Here is an 18,966-nt window from a genome sequence, read left to right on the forward strand (position 1 = left end):
CTCTGCCATTCACTCACTCTCGCTCTCTCTTTCATTGTCTGTCTTTCTCGCTCTCTCTTTCCTTCTCCATCTGCCCAGCGCATACACAGAGGGGCCACACTGGCCCAATATGCACGTCCACACAAACACAGCCTGCATGCTCTCAACAACTCTGTAGAGTGTGCGCTCACCCATCTGGTAAATACAGCCTTATTGAGGATGAAATGGGATTTTTAATTGGCTGAAGTTGCCGTGCAGCGTGAAACTTTGCACGAGTCTTGCACGTTTACAATTATTATGCTTCCTCAGTCAGGCTCTACCGATTTAACAGCCTTGCCTTCATGGAAAAGCTTCTTGCTCTGATTCGATAATAACCATAAGGCTTTAATTGTCCTTTCAACTAATCAGATTTAAATGGCTCTTCTCGTATCTTTTTCTGTGAATGAGATTGTTGAGATGAGAGTATTTGTCAGTTTAACAGGCTTCTCAACAGATGTAATGCGCAGCTCTGATGGACAGTGAATTCTTCAGCGTCCCTGATCTATGTGTGTGTGTCGCAGGACTGATCCGGTCCAGGGTTCGAGGGGCGGACGCTGCAGAAGCCGGGATCCTGACCTTTCTGGACAGTCACTGTGAGGTCAACAAAGATTGGCTGCCTCCACTACTGCAGAGGGTCAAAGAGGTAAAATTTTGTACTTATATTGTTTCAATAGTCTATTGAGGATTTCTACCTGGATTCTGTGCAACTGTCTCCTTTTTCAGTTCATTTTCAATAGAAGAGAGTCAGCAGGAAGAACGGAGGCGGCACTGAAAGCAGCACCACTTGCCAAGCACAAGCATGAATATCCTGATGCTTTGTTCTGTCTGCTAGCAGAACTGTTATTTGATATATTTTAGCAGCATATTTCAACAACAAAAAATACATTTAAAAACTTTTTAAATCATTTTGTGCATATAAACTGCTAGCAGCATATATTACAAAAAATAAAAATGTTTTTCACCACAAAAAAATGGTGACTTTATTCACAATCATTACAGACATTAACTCAAAAGAGATTTTTTTTTTTTTTTTTTTTTACCCAGAACAAAATTCACAAAATCTAATTTTTTCAAAATGCATTTCATAAGCAATTTGAAGTAGTTTGAAAAGCCAGTAGTGCTGACACATCTCAAGTATTCTTTTCTTTCAGCAGGACAGTATTGTGAGGCATGAGAGAGTTGAGCGATGAGGTCAGAGCGTCTGGTGTAATGATGTTGGACGAGAGTGTGTGCACATTCACTCGCTCTTAGTAACACATATAATCCCAGCGCTCGCTGATGTTCCACCTCCTTTGTTGTGAAATCAAGCTGAACAGACAGAGAGTCGAGCCGTTCACATTCTTTATTAAATCTCTTGTGTTCTTTTGTCTCATTTTGTAATATTTTCATTTTTCAGGACCCGACCTGTGTCGCCAGCCCTGTGATTGACATCATTAATATGGACACGTTTGCCTATGTCACCGCTTCCTCAGATTTGCGAGGAGGTAAAAGCTGCAATTATAATCCTTCATTCGCTGTCGCACCGCCGACATCAAGGGGCGCCGGTCATAGTCCCCAATCAGCAGTGTCACACAGAAACAAATCTAACAATTAGCTGTGATGAAAGCCTCGGCCTATCATCGGCAGTACACTTTAATTATCACCACCGCTGCGGTGTGTAATTATGACTTATAATAATTAAAGTTACAATAAATTAGAGCAAAAAGATCTTCATTGATCTCCCTCTCTTCTTCTCTTTCTCTATCTCTGATGCAGGATTTGACTGGAGTTTACATTTTAAATGGGAGCAACTATCAGCTGAAAAGCGAGCCAAGAGAGCTGACCCTACAGAGCCTATTAAGTAGGTGAAGGGAAGCAGAAGGGCTTTTATTAGAACTATTCTGCCAAATGAGGACAGAGGTTTGGTCCAGCACCTTTTAGGCTTTCAGCACCATGTTTAAAATCTACAGAGAATTTTGAAATTATTTGTTTACAAGTTCAGTTTACTTTCAGAAAAAAAGGGTTTAAAAGGAGGTTTAGAAACAACATGAAATGGCATTCACATTTAACTTCTGTCAAATGAAGTAAAACAGAATTTTTAAGTTTGAAATGATGATTCATTTTATTGAAAGTGTTTGTTAGCATCTCTATAACTATTGTTTGTATTTAGACTTGGGAACTTGAACAAATTGCTAACCATAGTATTAAACTAGCGCTGTGGTTCTCAACTACACTGAAAAAAACATTTGGTGTAGGAACCATTTTTACTCAGAAATTCCTAGTAAACCTCACAATTAACTTTCCCTGTCAGCGTTTTTTTTAGTTGCCAGCCACCGCCAACATTTTTGATAATTTTCACCTAAATTTGACGGCCCTCAGAATATTTTCTGCTATGAATATATGAACATATTATATATCAAAATAAAGAACCGAGCCTCTGCTTTTAATTAAAAAAAAACTATTTTATTATATCTTTATGTGTTCATGTTTTTATCACCACTTGAATGCACATTGGTTTCATCAGAAATACAACAATTTGGACAAAAAACTGAGAAAAATGCATTTTTATCAAAGTAGTGCATTTTCAAGCAAAATACATACAAATGTCATATTCTTTCACCTGTAAATAATTATATGAATAACTGAAATTGCATTCAATAAACAGAACAGACAGGCACACTCACACAAACGTTTATACACACAAACACACATATAGGCTACATGCATACATATACATACTGTACATACACACGCACGCATGCACATACACACACACACACACACACATATATAGATCACGTATTAAATCTTCCCAAAATTCATATTGATGGGTTATCAGTCCATCCACGACACAACTAGAGATGTTTCTGTGTCTGTAAAGGCATCTTTCTCACTGACTACCTCGTCCCGATCAGATTCTAAATACTCAAAATATGATCTACATATATATGATCTACATTTTCTCTGATCCTTCCATTTATGCCGATCGTCTTGTATTCGGACCCGGAAGTCCCGTAACTCATTCAGGACATGCGCTAGGGCTTTCCTTACCATAATATACGTAGAACACGGATTGATGTAAAAATTCGTTTTTTGAGCTTCAAAAATATTTTTTTACAGTGTAGAGGGCCTCAGAAAGCTTCCAAGGGGGCCGCAGGATGACTTAAATTTATTTAAATTTAATATGTTAGAATTAAAGGGGTGCTTGATTGCGATTTCACTTTTTTAACGTTAGTTGGTGTGTAATGTTGCTGTTTGAGCATACAGCAAACAATGTCTGCAAACTTACGAAGCTGAAAGTTCAATGCAAACTGAGTCTTTTAAAATTATGGCAGTTTAATACCTACAAAAACGGCTCATAGGGATTACAACGAGTTACTCAGATAAACCCCGCCCCCCAGGAACATGCAGCAAAGGGGGCGAGGCCATGCTGCGCTGCTTTAGAGAAGAGGAAGAGAAAATTAGGGGTGCACGTAAAAATCTATTCATATATGAATCGGGATTCTGTCTTCAAACGATTCTAATGGATTCGCAAGTTTCAAGATCAATGTTCTTAAGCAGCGGTTCTCAGTCCAGTTCCTCGCGTCGCCCTGCTCTGCATTTCTCTCTCTCCTCTCTCTCATTCAGATCTTCAGCTAAGCTCCAACAATTAACTGTTCCAATTGAACACTTATTTTCACATAGCTATGAGAAGTGTTATACATGGACGCGTGTGCAGTTTCCGTGCTGTATTAAAGCTTTAATTCGGATAAAACCGTATATTAAAAGCTAACAGAAGCAGTAACATTTACAAATAACAGCATACCTAAAATTATGAGACCACAACAAACAAACATACCATTAAGAGCCGTGCTTGCACAGGTTCTGTGCAATCCTCTTCACTAATATTCTCTGTGGCTCAATCGGGCTCAAATTGATAAGTAATATAGATGACGCCATTGTTTACAATACAACCGGAGCACCTGCCGCTGAGCTGAGGGGCGGGACGTTCAGATGTGCAATAGAGGCGGTTTAGCCAATCACAACACACTGGACCAGCTAACCAATCTAAGCCCATTGCGTATTTCTGAGGGAAGGGCTTCATAAAACCAGAAAATAATCGGAGCGTTCATCAGAGAAGGGACCACTCAGAGCACCTTAGAAACTGCATAGCAACACCCTGGCGAAAACCACTACTTGTTTTCATCTTCTTTTTAGATATGTTTGATTATTTATATATATATATATATATATATATATATATATATATATATATATATATGTAGTACTGAATCTAAATTTTATGAAGTGAATAATTTCCGTTTCAATCTCAAATTGATGTACTGATTAATTTCAGATTAATTTGAATTTGATGATTATTATGCTGTGATTGGTGAGAACTGGCTCGGTCTCAAATACACAGGGAGTGAGAAGACTGGAGCCTCTTTTACACATTGTGGGGGTGAGTTTTACAAGGGCAAGAATCACTCATGTTTTCTCTAGGAAATATAAAAATCTACTTGGTTAATATTGTTTTCCTCCCCCTTGCAGCCTTGGTAAAAAAGCTAGCTTAAGATGTGAAAGTTTTAGATGTGGAAAAATTTACTACATTTTGATTAAATCATTTTTTCTTAAGAATAGCATGCACTGATCAGTCATTTCCAGTTAGAACAGGGGCATTTATTAGAAACGTAAATAGTGTTTTAATTTCATGTTGTCTTTGAAGGGAGAAAGGGTATTTGAAGTATTGATTTCTACTGGCAGGTTCAGCCTGGTTGATCATTAAGTCATTAAATTATTATATCATAATTAAAATATTGAGTTGCTATGAATTTCTTTAATCTGTTTTGATTTATTTTATTATAAACAAAGCAATATCAACATTTAAATCCTAGTTGTTTTTCCTCCTCCTCCTCCTCCGTCTTTCTCTCTCTCCTTTTGTTATGGTGTAATTCACACTGTTCCTAGCGCTCTCAGAGGCTGTTGTAATGAAGGCTGTTAATAGCTCAGATAAGCAGGCAGTCAGGCTGAGAGGGGCTCAGATCCCGTCTGCTCCTGTGCATGCTGTGCACCGGTGCAGCACTGCAGCCGGCCTGGGTCTCTCGCAGCCCATCCGCCAACAGATGCAGAATAGATCAGTGATAACTGAGTCACTGAAAGCCGTGTGTATGTGTGGACGCAGATGGGAAGCAGTGGTGTGTATTTCAGGATGATATGTGAGAAGGACAGCACAACCATGACCCCTGACTGACAGCCAGTTGTTTCCCTGACTGGCAAGAGTTTGTGTATATTTGTGATGTAATATTAAAAGTTGGAGCTTTTGTGAATACTGAAATATACAGAAGAGTCTAGGATTGGATCATTATTGCAAATAAGTAATGTTTCTGGCATGTAATATGATTTGCAACAATTCTTTTTCCCCTAACTACTGCAGTGTGTAGTTTTACATTTCTTAAACAACCATGCTGGAAGACATACCCATTCCAGGAAGATAATGCCAAGATCATGCTAAGGAATTTATGTTTCTAGTGTGTTACATACACTAGTGTTCAAAAGTTTAGTTGGTAAAATTTTTAAATGTTTCTTAAAGAAGTCACTTATGCTTACCAAGGCTTCAATTATTATATAAGCAGTAAAAACCATTAAATCGTTAAAAGAAATTACAATTTAAAATAATGTTTTCTATTTTTAAATATATTCAAATACGACTTATTCCTGTGATAGCAAAGCTGAATTTTCAGCATCATTACTCCCGAACTTCAGTGTCTCATAATCTTTCAGAAATCATTCTAATATGTTGATTTGCTGCTCGGAAACATTTCATATTATTATCAGTTGAAAACATTGTCCTGCTTAATATTTTTGTGAAAAACTAATAATTTTTTTTCCAGATTCTCTGAAGTTTTTATTCAAGTAGAAATCAGCATTTCTTAAAGTAGAAATGTCTTTACTCTTACTTTTTATCAATTTAATGCCTCCATGCTATATAAAAGTAGTAATTTATATCAAAACAAATCTTACTGAAATCTTATCTAACTTTTGAATAGAGTATAATTATTTGAATAGAGTAAATTATTCCAAATACAGTAGGAGCGTGCAGTTAAAATCCAGAGTGGGTTTGGTGATACTAAAAGTAGTTCCTATATGAGCATCCCATAAGATAGTTATTATAAGTGGTGTTTGGAAAAGCAAATATTGATTTTGCTCATACTTTGTATTAATATCTGTTGAAACTCGTAACCATTCCCACATGTTTGTGCTATGGACAACTCAAAGCATGCCACTTGTGCACTATTATACAGGAGATATGAACTATTTATTAAGTGATCTGATGATACATACTATCAAATCTGGCAATAACATATACATTTGATTTATTTGCATACCTTTTTCCTAGAAATTAATTTTATAGCATTATTTAAAATTCATTCACACTCTCTCATCTGTGAAACCTTTGACAGGCTTGTCCACTTTCCACTCATTTACTTAGCCCAATCGTTGAAGCTTTTGGGCTTTGTTTCTGCCTTCTAAAACGAGATGAGAACAGATGTTTGAAAAGTAAATGAATTTGAAATGAAAGTACGTGAGTGACCCTGAGAAGCAGCAGATGAAACAGTGTGTCCTACCACTTCACAATGAGAGATTACGGCTGATGAAATTCAAATGCTTCTGATAATACCGGAGCCGTTTCCTCCAGTGTCCTTAGCGTTTGAAGCAGCTCTCTGGGTACAGTGATTTTGAAGGGCAAGCTGAGCTTCATCAGGAGAATGAGAACTGGGCTGTACTGTTTCCACACACCCTCTCTTCAGTGACCTTTTATTCTCTTTCCTCATTCCAAGACTCCTCACCAAACCACATTCAAAATTAAATGTTTTCATACATCTATCCTGAATGACAGCAGTATTTTAAGCAGTCACCTGGATTGAAGTGTTTAGTGTCAAGACTTAATGTTCACCCTTTGTTCTCTCTTTCAACCCTCAGAACGCCCATCATCGCAGGAGGACTTTTTGTGATTGACAGATCCTGGTTCAATCACTTGGGAAAATATGACACAGCCATGGACATCTGGGGAGGGGAGAACTTTGGTGAGTTATTACTATGCATGAGAGCACCTGTCTGACGGCACATAAGCCTCAATCACTTTCCTTCCCCGATTGAGCTCTGAGAGAGGAAACTTAGGGTTGTTTGGTTCTCATCACAGAGAGGAAATGGCATGCAATGACATTTGAACTTAAAAATAGCTCTGGAATCAATTTTCTCAAACTATATTTGGTGCCTTTATTTAACTGCTATGTTTTTTTTCTTGGCTCTATAAAATTCTTAAGAGCAATGCACTGTGGGGAATTGGATGGTTCTCTCTGCGCTGGGTTAAACCATCATTAACCATGCATATGTGACAGAATTAGACTGGAGCTGTTGCAGGGCTGGTTTATTCAGAATTAAGTAGGCTACTGTGCTCATAATTGCAAATGAGCATTGGGCAGTTGCATATTTAGACAGGAGATTTCAACCGTATGATCTAATTATTGGCGTGAGAGTGAAGTTGTATTCTGGAGGGTTCCTTTAAATCACATATACACATTTCAGCAAGTTATATTACTCTACATGACATAATATTCACATGCATTTCATACATTTCTGCAATATTGGCTACTGTTTGTTGTCAGTACGATTTTTTTTAAAGAAATTAATACTTTCATAAATGATGCAATGATGCATTAAACTGATCAAAAATGATGGGAAATACATTTAAAAGATTTTCATTTTAAATAAATGTAGTTCTTTTAAAATGTATCACAATTGTATCCACAAAAATATTAAGTGCTTTTAACATTGATAATATACTTTATAAGAAATGTTTCTTGAGCATCAAATCAGCATATTAGAGTGATTTCTGAAGATCATTCTAAAGACACTTAAAACTGGAGTAATGATGCTGAAAAATATATAATTATAATAATAATAATATTTTTGATCAAATATATGCAGCCTTAGTAGGTAAATAAATAAATAAATCTTACTGACTTAAAACTTTCGCTAGTGTATGCTCCCTAAGGCCATAATGCTATTAAAATACTGTATAGCACACTGATTGGAGTTTACTGTTGTGTTTGTAGAGATTTCTTTTAGAGTATGGATGTGTGGAGGAAGCCTGGAAATCATCCCGTGTAGCAGGGTCGGCCACGTATTCCGTAAGAAACATCCTTACATTTTCCCAGAGGGCAATGCCAACACCTACATAAAGTAAGAGTCCAGAGAAGTACACGTATTTAAAATAATAATTCATATCCAGCTGAGTTTTTGATAATATATTCCTGCTGGTAAAGGATGTAACACTTTTTATCTACATCAGAAGACCTTGTTTTGTCCTTGGGGGTTGTTAACCTGTAAATTTGAATATGTTAATCTTTTTTATTTTTATCTCTGTTGGATGTTTTTCTGTTGGATTTTTCTTGCCAAAGATCGAGATAATACTCCAACTTCTGCCTGGAAGAAAATCTGCTGTGTAAAATTTGTTTGCTTTTATCACGTTTCGCCTCCGGGGAAAAACCCCAGCATGAAACCGTATGAAATATTAAGGGCATAGCACAACATTCTTTCTGAATCTGAATTGCTATGCAGTATGCTCAGTCAACAAAATCTGTTTCCTCATATAGTTCAGAGGCGCTAATGAATAATTGCTGAAGGCATTAGCTGGCTTTACTAGACACTCTTAAAAACTGTGTCCTTTTACATCTGTTAGCAGAGTTATGTTAGATATATACAGTATAGAAATCAGATATGGTTTGTTTATGTGTAGTTTTTAGTGTATAACCTGCAATAAAATGTCTTGACGAACCAATACATGTGCAATGCATGGCCAGTTTTCATACAAAAACAAGTGATTGATGTGTAAATAACACATTCACTCCACAACACCCTAGAATGTGGCGCCCGGGTTTTCCGCTCAGATTTTCTTCAGAATTGCAGTTGCAAGTGTGTTTAATTTAATTATAAATTGACAGGTCATCCTAATGATCTTCTTGAGGCTGAAGTGTGTATCTTCGAGTGAAGTGTTTAGTATAGTGCACTTCAGTGTTCACATTCAATGCTTTTTCAGGAACACCAGAAGGACTGCTGAGGTTTGGATGGATGAGTTCAAACTGTTCTACTACTCAGCTCGACCGGCTGCTAGGGGAAAATCCTACGGAGAGTGAGTGACTGATAGCATGTGTGTGTTTATGTGTGTATCTATAATGGGGAGGCATTAGGGAAAAGATTAATCTCTTATTCCGCTCATTCTCTTCCTCTCTTATCAGCATTCACGGCAGGCAGGAGCTCCGCAAGAGTCTCAAGTGCAAATCCTTCAAGTGGTATCTGGACAATGTCTATCCAGAGCTCAAGTGAGTTGAGGAGTCAGTGTGGTGTGTGTATTTGAGTGTCTGCGGGTGGTGATTGATAATTGTAAAGTGCCGTGTTATTATTTAGCATGGCAGTAAAAGGCCCCTCTATGTCTAAAGCTGTTTTGTTGTACACTAGTTGCTCTCATCTGTCTCAAGGGAAAGATTTTCCACCCACAATGGTAGATTTCACATACTTTCAGTATTTTTGTCCTTAAAAGACAACTGTTTTTTTATGCCATTTTCATTAATTTGGCATCTAAATTTGCTGATTTTGATGCACTTTTGCAGACATTTAAGAGAAAACGTGAAACTGTCAGACTAAACTTTAATTATTAAAAAAAAATTAAACGTTTAGATTTTGCTTTTAGCGTAGGAGATAAAGCAGTTCTCAATTATGTTTCATTTGATTCTTAATTTGAACAATTACATTTTTTATGCTTCCTTTTTATGCTTCATTTAAAATAAATAGACACCAATGAGAGTTGAAATTGAGTATAGAGAAATAAAGTGAACATGGATCACATATACCATATACATTGGTTTTGGAAGTATTTGATGAGAAATAATGTCCCAAACTGTGCCCAGATTTGCCAAAGTCTGCAATTAAAAGTCAGTAGACTTAAGCATTTTTTTTATCCTTTGCTACTCTTTGTTTCCTAGTAGAAGCAATTGAGATATTTAAGGACCTAATTTGTATTTTTTTTCCCCTCTCTCTTTTTTGTGGGGTATTTATTATCGTAACACTGTGGTGCTTCATTCACCGAATCTAGAGTTCCTGATGATTCCGATGCTAAGTCTGGTGTGATCCGGCAGAGACAGAACTGTCTAGAATCTCGTGTAGTCGAGGGTCAGGATCTCCCAGTGCTCACACTCGCACCCTGCAGCATCACCAAAGACGTACCAGCAGCCAACCAGGTACAAAACTATCTGGCATAATATCAGAAAAACAATGCTTGAAGTATTAATTGATCAGCTCATTTAATGTTGGTACTGCCATTGATGTCAAATTATAACCATTTACAGCATATCTCATCTTTAAGCACTGCACTCACATATTCTACTGAACAGTTTGGTGAAAATCAGAGGAGTAGCAAAGGTAGTGTGTATTTTTACTCTCATGCCAGGAATCAGTGACATCTCACATGGTTAGGCTGCGACTCTGAGATGCTAGATTATATTAAATGCTATGCATCCAGGGGCGTGTTGAAAGGGCAGCTTTTACAGCGGGGTAATGGGATTTAATTCAGGTCACATTTGTGCACTGCTGTGTAATTATATTAAACAAAGAGGTGCCCTCTGGTCTCTGAGCAGCTAATCTGCCCTACTGTCACCCTTCATGGCTCCCTCACCTGCGCATGAGCCTGGAAGAAAAACACAATTGTGCATCATTCAGAATTGATTCGTGAATGGCTATTAAAGTCCATTCAATTGCTGGGTTTTAATTGAGCTAGCAGGCAGGATACAGAATAGAAATTTGAATTCTATCTATCTATCTATCTATCTATCTATCTATCTATCTATCTATCTATCTATCTATCTATCTATCTATCTATCTATATATATATATATATATATATATATATATATATAGTATTATATTTATATTTTTATTATTTCCATTTCATAGACCATAATGGAAAAACTCCATCCAGCTCAAAAAATTCAAAGGAAGCCAATTCTTAAACTGAAAATGTGGTTCAGCCAAAGCCACCAACTATTTGTCATAAAGCCTTAGACCCTCATTCTACTAAGAAACTGTTTATTTAACTGAGTCGCTCTCTTGTTCCTCTGTGCACTATAAAAAGTTGCCTTTTTCAGATGTTTATTCTCTAAATTATGAAGCCCAGAGATGATTGTAGACAGTAGATTTGGGGCTGGAACACCACAAAAGTGATTTCAGAGCACTTAAGTGTGTTCATAACACCACAAGAGCATGTTTCCCTGCTGCCTGCTGCGCATGACCTTGTTAAGTGTCTGTAAGACTCATCAGATGGGAAGCAGTTCATCAGCATGGCTCACAAAAGCACGTTTTCACACTGCCCTCGTGCGTCATTCTCTCCCTATGTCTCTCAGAACAGCAAATGAGACTACCTTCTCAAAGGAAAGCAAAAAGTGTCTATTTTCTTCCAACATCTCTCTCTCTCTCTCTCTGTTTGCCATTTAAGTAGAGATGACATATTGGAACAGACATCTTTGAATGAACAAGTGTGTAAATGCTCTAGCTTGTTTTCTAATAAATATGCCATTGTATACTATGAATATTGTTGGCTCTGTGATGAATTGCTTATGTTCCTCTATTAAAAAATAGCTTTGAATAAGTGTCTGGTAAATGCATAAATGTAATGTAAATGCTAAATCTACGAAAGATTGATTTTTTTAAAGCTAATTACAAATTAATGAGCAAATGTGACTCACTAGAAGACTTCATTAAAGACATTTATTTAGTTTACCATTTTAAAGGTTAATTTGGTATCAGTCCAATCTGTCACATAACATTTAAAGGAATCGTTCACCCCAAATGGCAATTTGCTGAAAGTTTTGTCACCCTCAGGCCATCCAAGAAGTAAATGTGTTTGTTTCTTCATTAGAACAGATTTGGAGAAATTTACCTTTTTATCACTTGCAGGGAAAGGGTGCCATCAGAATGAGAGTTCAAACAGCTGATAAAACCATCACTATAATCCACAAGTAATCCACATGACTCCAGTCCTTCAATTACTATCTTGAGAAGGGTAAAGCTGCATATATGTAAAAAACTAATCCATCATTAAGCCATTTTAACTCATTCACTTCTTGTATTGCCTGAGAGAAAGCTTATTTTAATTTTTGGGTGAACTATTACATTAACATATCTGTAAGATCTTTGTATTTACAGCAAAGACATGTAGTCTGTTGAAATCTGTGTAATTATCTTGAAAGGATATTGTTTTTGCTTTTTCATTTTGTTATACATTGGTTCAGTATCAGAAAAGCCTGTTTTTTTCCCACACAGGAGTGGATCTACACCCATGGACAGCAACTCCGCCAGCAGCAGCACTGTCTGTCCGTCTCCACCACTTTCCCTGCCTCCCAGATCCTGCTCGTGCCGTGCAACATCAGCGACGGCAAGCAGGTACCTCCACTGACGAGAACATCCGTGACAGACCTTAAATCAGGCTGCACTTAGAAAGCTCCCGGAGGAACCCACTGACATCATCTCTATGAGTATCAGTCCCAACGTTAGACAGCCCCTCAGGAGAGGCTTTACTCTCAGGCCGATGTCAGCGTTTCCATACGTCACATTTGTCATGTCAGTGTCAGAGACCTGTGGCATACTGTAGCATCAGAAAACATTCACTTTGTTTGTTGTGCAGGGAGGCGTACATATAAGTATATACAGTATGTGAAGTATGAATGTGCAATATACATTACATGCAAGATATTTTATGCTGTCCACAGCTAATGTGCACTTACACATGTGTTCATATGCCCTGTGTTACTGCAGCGTTGGCAGAAATCTGGCACTCACCTGGAGCACCTGGCGTCTCGTTTCTGCGTGGACAGCGAGATGGCTCTGGACGGCATCGAGAGCAGTAAAATGCTGGTGATCAGCCCATGTGAACTGTCAGCACATACTCAGAGATGGGAGATGCCTTTCTCGTGATCCTTCCTCCTTGGCCTCTCCTCACCTTTCAGAGCTCAGCTGGAGTCAAAGATGGATAGAGAGGCAGAGAGAGTGAGTGTGTACCTCCAGGAGGGGCTACATCTGTGTCCTGCTGTTCTGCTATGTCCACTCCCTTTGTCTCTTCGGCACACCCCAGGTATGCTGGAATTGCAGGACATTCTAATTCAATGACATGACCTCATTACTGCTGCTATAGTAATGCTACATTGTAACGTGTTTAAAAACTGATAAAAACAAGTGCTGTCAAGTGCTGAAGGTAACTCTTAAGCAAAAACAAACTCGAGTGAGCTTTAGAGATAATCATGCAAGTACTTAAAGGTGAAGTGTGTAATTTTCTAATGGTAATATTGCTTCCTATTAATATCCAGTTTAATATGCAGAGTCAACTATAAGTAAACTGCTCGTTGGCTGAAATCCCTAAAGACAATGTGACTGTCAAAACATTACTCTGTTTGTTTGAGCATCTCAACCAGGGCCCCATTTCCAAAAAGCATTGTAAACCGAAGTAGACTGTAGAAATCAGTGGCACCAATGGTCTGCATGAGGAGACAGACTCACAATGCTTCTGGTCAGTGTTGTTAATGGTGAACAAAAACTATCAAACATGTTTTCATTAATTGAAATAAAGCAGAAATAAAATAGAATGTTAATATTAAATGAAAATTTTCAACTTAAAAAGTGAAAGTACTAAAACTGAACTGAAATATTTAAAATATAAAACAAAAAAACTATACTAAATTAACACAGCTCTTTGAAATGTAGTCCAGCCTGACATAGCAACAGTGACTCAACCAATGGGCAGGATCATAATGTTTTCTAAACAATGAGTAAAATTGTTTAAAAATAAATGCCATTATTGTTTAATGTCATAATTATATTTAGCACCAAAGACATTATACATTTCACCTATATTTACTGTAATCTGTGTTGGGGAATGTCATTTTTAAAGTATATTTAAGTAATTACTTCTAATAGAAAGCAATTAATTGTTATTTTTCTACTTTTTTTTATTACAGTAGTTACTTTTGTATGGAAGCCCGTTTCTGCCTTTGAATAAAAAATTAAAAAGGTAATTGCGACTTTTTATCTCGCAATTCTGTCTTTTTTATAAACTCACAATTGGGAGTTATAAAGTCAGAATTGGGAGATATTGTCTTGCAATTCTGAGGAAATATCAGTCTTTTTTCCACTCAGAACTTGACTTTATCGCAATTGCGAGTTTATATTTCACAGTTCTAAGGGGGAAAAAATCTGAATTGCGTGATATAAACTCGCAATTGCAAGTAAAAATTCAGAACTTGCAAGATACAAAAACGCAATTCTGAGGAAAAAGTCAGATTTAGTAGTGTAAATGGACACTCCGCGTCACTTAATCTGACACTTTTTCTGTGATGATGAACCAGCAAGGCCGACGGCCGCTGGATGGATGGCCGTTCTGGACTTCTCCAGAATGTCCAGATGGCCAGTCCGCCCCTGATGAAAACATAATCAGACAGTATTTGTAATGTTTTGGACACACCCTCTATCATATATTTCAAAAACTGATAAGCCTCATACTAAAGTTTGACATACATGCATAATAACCAGTCTACCCTATCCAGTCTGCCTGTGTGTGCTTTGGCTGATCTTCTCTTCTGTCTTCCTCCCTAGGTTCCCCAGAGTGTCAATCATACTGATGCTCTCCAGAACAGAGTTTGGCAGCTGGACGCACACAAACTTGTGGGACACACACCGAGTGTGACACACACACGCACACTGGAGAACAGTGCACAACCTTTTTATTTGTTTCGCTTGAATTTACCCCAATACGAAGCACTTTTGAGATACATCTGCTAGCACATCGACATACAATAAATACCTTATTTTTTCTTAATGGTCTGCTGCTTGCGTTTATTCCTTGTCGTCTGGTTGCACAAGTAAACAGTGATCAAAGTATATTTAATGTAGTTGTTTACATGATCATCAAAAGTAGATGAATCCCAAACGAATTGCACAGCCAGTCTGCTTTAATTAGCATGTCAGCACAGCCTCATTAGTCCATAATATAATGGCATAGCTGCTGCATGCAGTTGCACAGAGCAAACTTCTGTTCTGCAAGCGAATGAGCTCAAGATGGGCAGGAGTGGTTTATTCTCACGAGCTCTGCGGTCGATGCTGGCAAGTGGAGAACTGAGACTGTTTGCCTAGAGGATCTAAATAAAGCACAGCCACATCGCTACACATGCCCTGGCGACAGGACAGGGAGGATCCAATTACCACTTCCTCAGTCTGTCCTCCTCTTCTCATTAGAAGGATGAGCTCTGCAGGAGCTGGGAGAATACTGAGACTCAGACGTGGCACAGCTCAGATGCCCTCATCACTTGCTGTAGTCTGGCTGCCTGCACCCGGCAATTACATCCAATTAGGTTCTGGTGTTTTCTTACATAGCCCTTCCTGATGTTGCAGGGATTTCAGCACCGGTTTTTCTTGTTAAACTCCTCGACGTTTGCAGAGTTTGAACCAAATAGCTTTGAAGAATAAAGCATTGAGTCGTTATTTGATTCCTGACATTCTAAAAGTGTGTTCTGAATAGTCTGCATGAGTCTCCACATGCCTACTTTATTTTAGTGAGAATGAGTCATCATTATGAGGGAAGATCAAGATGAGAAGGGTGAGAGCAGAAAGATTTGTCTCAGACGTGTTATCTAATGATATGTGTAGGAGACCTGCACTAGTCAATACAATGCAGAGTCTATTTTTAGGGAATCTCGGAATCCTGGTGGTTAAGGATGGTATGTCACAACAGAAGAGCTTCATGTTTTACAAATCATTATATCAGAGAGATCACTTTCTGTGACCTACAAATTGCTTCAGCAGCACTGTAACCGTGGTTTTTTAAAAGCTGAAGTGTGTTATTTTTTTGACGTTAACGTACTTTTTATTCTAGCTTAATGTGCAGTGACAATTATAGGCCATTTCTTTGAAATGTGTAATCGTTGTGGATCTGTAGTGGCGCTATCAAAATGTTCGTCGTTGGCTCACATTCATCCAAGTACAGCAACATTGGCTCAACCAACAGAGTGCAACAGCTGGGTTCCAAGAGTAAAAGTCCCATTCATTTTGACTGATTTTTAACGATAACTTATAAACCGGTTAAAGACAGACATACTGTGCACTGCAAAGTTGTTAATCAACTGTATATTATTTTGTGGAAGCCGTCTGTCCACACTATTTCACCTTATTTTTATTTTCAATAATTGTTTAACAGCAGAAGTCCTGGTGGAAAAACTACACTACAAATGATTCTGCAAAGAAATCACTTGTCAGACATTTGAAAACAAGCGAATGTCACCAAAAGAACATTTTAGCACCAACCCACTCCCACGAATCACTGCAAATTCAACACAAAATCTCACTTTGCTCAAAAATACTCAAATACATTTCTATTTTGATTGTCAAAGCTGTAAAGTACATGGTCTTGTACCTTTGCCTTTTGAATTTTTTTTGCTTCAAATCAGAGTTTGAAATGTTGTTATCCACCTCCTAGTTTGTAACTTGGTTTGTAACTGTTCAACTAAGACTTTTAAAAATCCCTTTGGGAAAAATACTTCCATAACTGAGGTCACATGAAAAGTGGGCGGGCACTCTTAGTGCAGGTTAGGGGTCTTTTTTTAATCCAATAACAGACAGAAGCATTGTTCGGAAAGTTGTTTATTATCTGGCATGCTTGATTCCACATGACCAACTTGAACCCATTTGCTGTGAGCCGAAATGAAGGTTGAGTGGATTCCTATTGAAATGGCATTTCACCTACTAAATTTTGCTGAAAAAAGTAAATGTGACTACACCTTAATATTTGCCGGCATTACTTTATATGGCTCGTATCACACTGCAAATTCGCTCTCTCTCATCATACAAATGCAACGTTTTGCATCTCAGTTAACAAATGTAGTGAAAATCACAGCACAAGTCTTAAGCATTAATATTACTGCAATATGTTGCTGGGCCAATTGTTTTGTACATTGTAGTGGACTATTTTTCTTAGCATGAGCTTTAAGATAATTACACACTTCATGTCTCAAAATGTCCAGTGTGTTAAGCTTTAAACTTTTCATGACAGAAAGAGGAAACACTGCATCACTGGAGGGCTGGAAACTGCAGCTCTGCATTAGCCTGATAAAGACAAATTCAGTGTATCTCTGATGCTAAATAGAGAGAGCAGCCCCTGCCACGACCTTGAGCATCATTCACCCAAGGTGGATTAACCTCCACTGTATTGAAGGGGCTGGAGTCCAGATAGAGAAACATATTAACCAGCTTTATTGTGTCTCAGTGGACAACACTTACTCCAGCCGTGGCATCGCATGAAAATGAAATGTAATCACTGAAAAGCAGCAGCAGGTGTTTCATTCCTCTTGTAAGTTCACAGAAATCGACAGAAAGGCTTTTGTCTCCGTGTGCATCCCTCTGTCTTAGAGAGATTTTCCTGTCTTCAGGACTCATGGTGTGGGGGGTCATCATTATCCAGCTCTCAGAATGGCTATCAAGGGGCCACTAGCAAGCTGCCGCTGTGGGTTATCGCAGCCAGTGCACAAATAACTCAAAACTACATCCCTAACACTTATACCTACTACACTGCTGAGTGCCTCACATCACACATTATAAAGAACATACAGATTTTTAATGCAGTTCTCTTCGGGATTTGTGAATAGAGATTAATTTTAGTTGTTTTTTTTGTTTTGTTTTGGTTTTTAGGCAACCATAATGCAGGCTGCAAAAATGGCTTGTCTCAAAACAGCTACATAATATAGTTGGTGCTTCTGATTAAAATGTAAAGTTCCTGGGGCAACATAAGGCACATTTGTAAACATTTGTTTGTATAACATTTCATAAAAGCAAAGGAAACTAGAGCCGTTTCTCAATATGCGCTCTTGTCTGTACTTGTGTTCTTGTGGACTTGTGGTACGTCATCAGTAGTCGCCCAAGTACTGTTCCAATTCAAAGTTCACATAGAGCCAAGTACAGTTCAAATCCCCGGATGTGTCCTTGCTCCGCCCCTTTATCTAGATCCATCTCCTCCCTCTGATCCCTAAACCCACCCCATCTCCACCCCTAAACCTACCAATCTCCACCCTCTGATCCCTAAACCCACCCCATCTCCACCCTCTGATCCCTAAACCTACCAATCTCCACCCTCTGATCCCTAAACCCACCCCATCTCCACCCTCTGATCCCTAAACCCACCCCATCACCACCCCTAAACCCACCCCATCTCCACCCTCTGATCCCTAAACCCACCCCATCACCACCCCTAAACCCACCCCATCTCCACCCTCTGATCCCTAAACCCACCCCATCACCACCCCTAAACCTACCAATCTCCACCCTCTGATCCCTAAACCCACCCCTAAACCTACCAATCTCCATCCCCTAGATGTGGATCCAACCACGCCCTCTGGATCTGCAGTGAGGGGCTACTGGCGAGCCCTACTTGGTGACTTGTGCGAACTTGAGGCAGCCAGGTATCCCAGAATGCATTTCGCACCAATTAGCAAGCGTTAATGGCGGAGGGGAAAACCGCAAAATTTTCAAAATATTACTGTTATTGTGTCATGAAATGTTTATTGTTTATATTATTACTGTTATTGTGTCATGAGTATTTCAGGCGAGAATGTAGTTGTTTAAAACTCAAATCTGCGGTTTATTTGTAAAGATAGCACCTATTTGAAAATTTGCTTCGCCGATTTTGGAGGTGAGCTCCACGCAATCAGCGGGCACTCAGTGCTCATGTATCCGCCGAGAGCAGCCTCACAGCGGCTACTCCTTCTGACATTTGCCGCTGGCTCTGATGTCTCTGTAGTGGTTAAACATGAGGTAAAATTTGTTTTGGTTAAATCTAACAGGCTTCATCTTTGGTCTCATGAATCTATTATTTCTTCCAGGTCATATCGTTTTGGCTGAGCA

At 38.4% G+C, this 18,966-nt stretch overlaps 1 protein-coding gene across 1 annotated transcript in view; it reads left to right on the forward strand.

Annotated features, from left to right (window-relative positions):
* Nucleotides 1-14,896, forward strand: part of LOC306879871 (polypeptide N-acetylgalactosaminyltransferase 14-like) — a 51,592-nt gene extending 36,696 nt beyond the window's left edge. The window contains exons 6-16 of the mRNA XM_079433094.1: nucleotides 540-661; nucleotides 1,415-1,502; nucleotides 1,774-1,858; nucleotides 6,958-7,061; nucleotides 8,094-8,220; nucleotides 9,077-9,169; nucleotides 9,276-9,359; nucleotides 10,130-10,274; nucleotides 12,352-12,471; nucleotides 12,844-13,159; nucleotides 14,674-14,896. Of these exons, the coding sequence (XP_079289220.1) occupies nucleotides 540-661; nucleotides 1,415-1,502; nucleotides 1,774-1,858; nucleotides 6,958-7,061; nucleotides 8,094-8,220; nucleotides 9,077-9,169; nucleotides 9,276-9,359; nucleotides 10,130-10,274; nucleotides 12,352-12,471; nucleotides 12,844-13,002 (1,127 nt within the window). The 3' untranslated portion in view covers nucleotides 13,003-13,159; nucleotides 14,674-14,896. The remainder of the gene's footprint in view (nucleotides 1-539; nucleotides 662-1,414; nucleotides 1,503-1,773; nucleotides 1,859-6,957; nucleotides 7,062-8,093; nucleotides 8,221-9,076; nucleotides 9,170-9,275; nucleotides 9,360-10,129; nucleotides 10,275-12,351; nucleotides 12,472-12,843; nucleotides 13,160-14,673) is intronic.
* The last annotated feature ends 4,070 nt before the right edge of the window (nucleotides 14,897-18,966 follow it).

Source organism: Barbus barbus, assembly GCF_936440315.1.
Source record: "Barbus barbus genome assembly, chromosome: 14".
Lineage (NCBI taxonomy): Eukaryota > Metazoa > Chordata > Actinopteri > Cypriniformes > Cyprinidae > Barbus > Barbus barbus.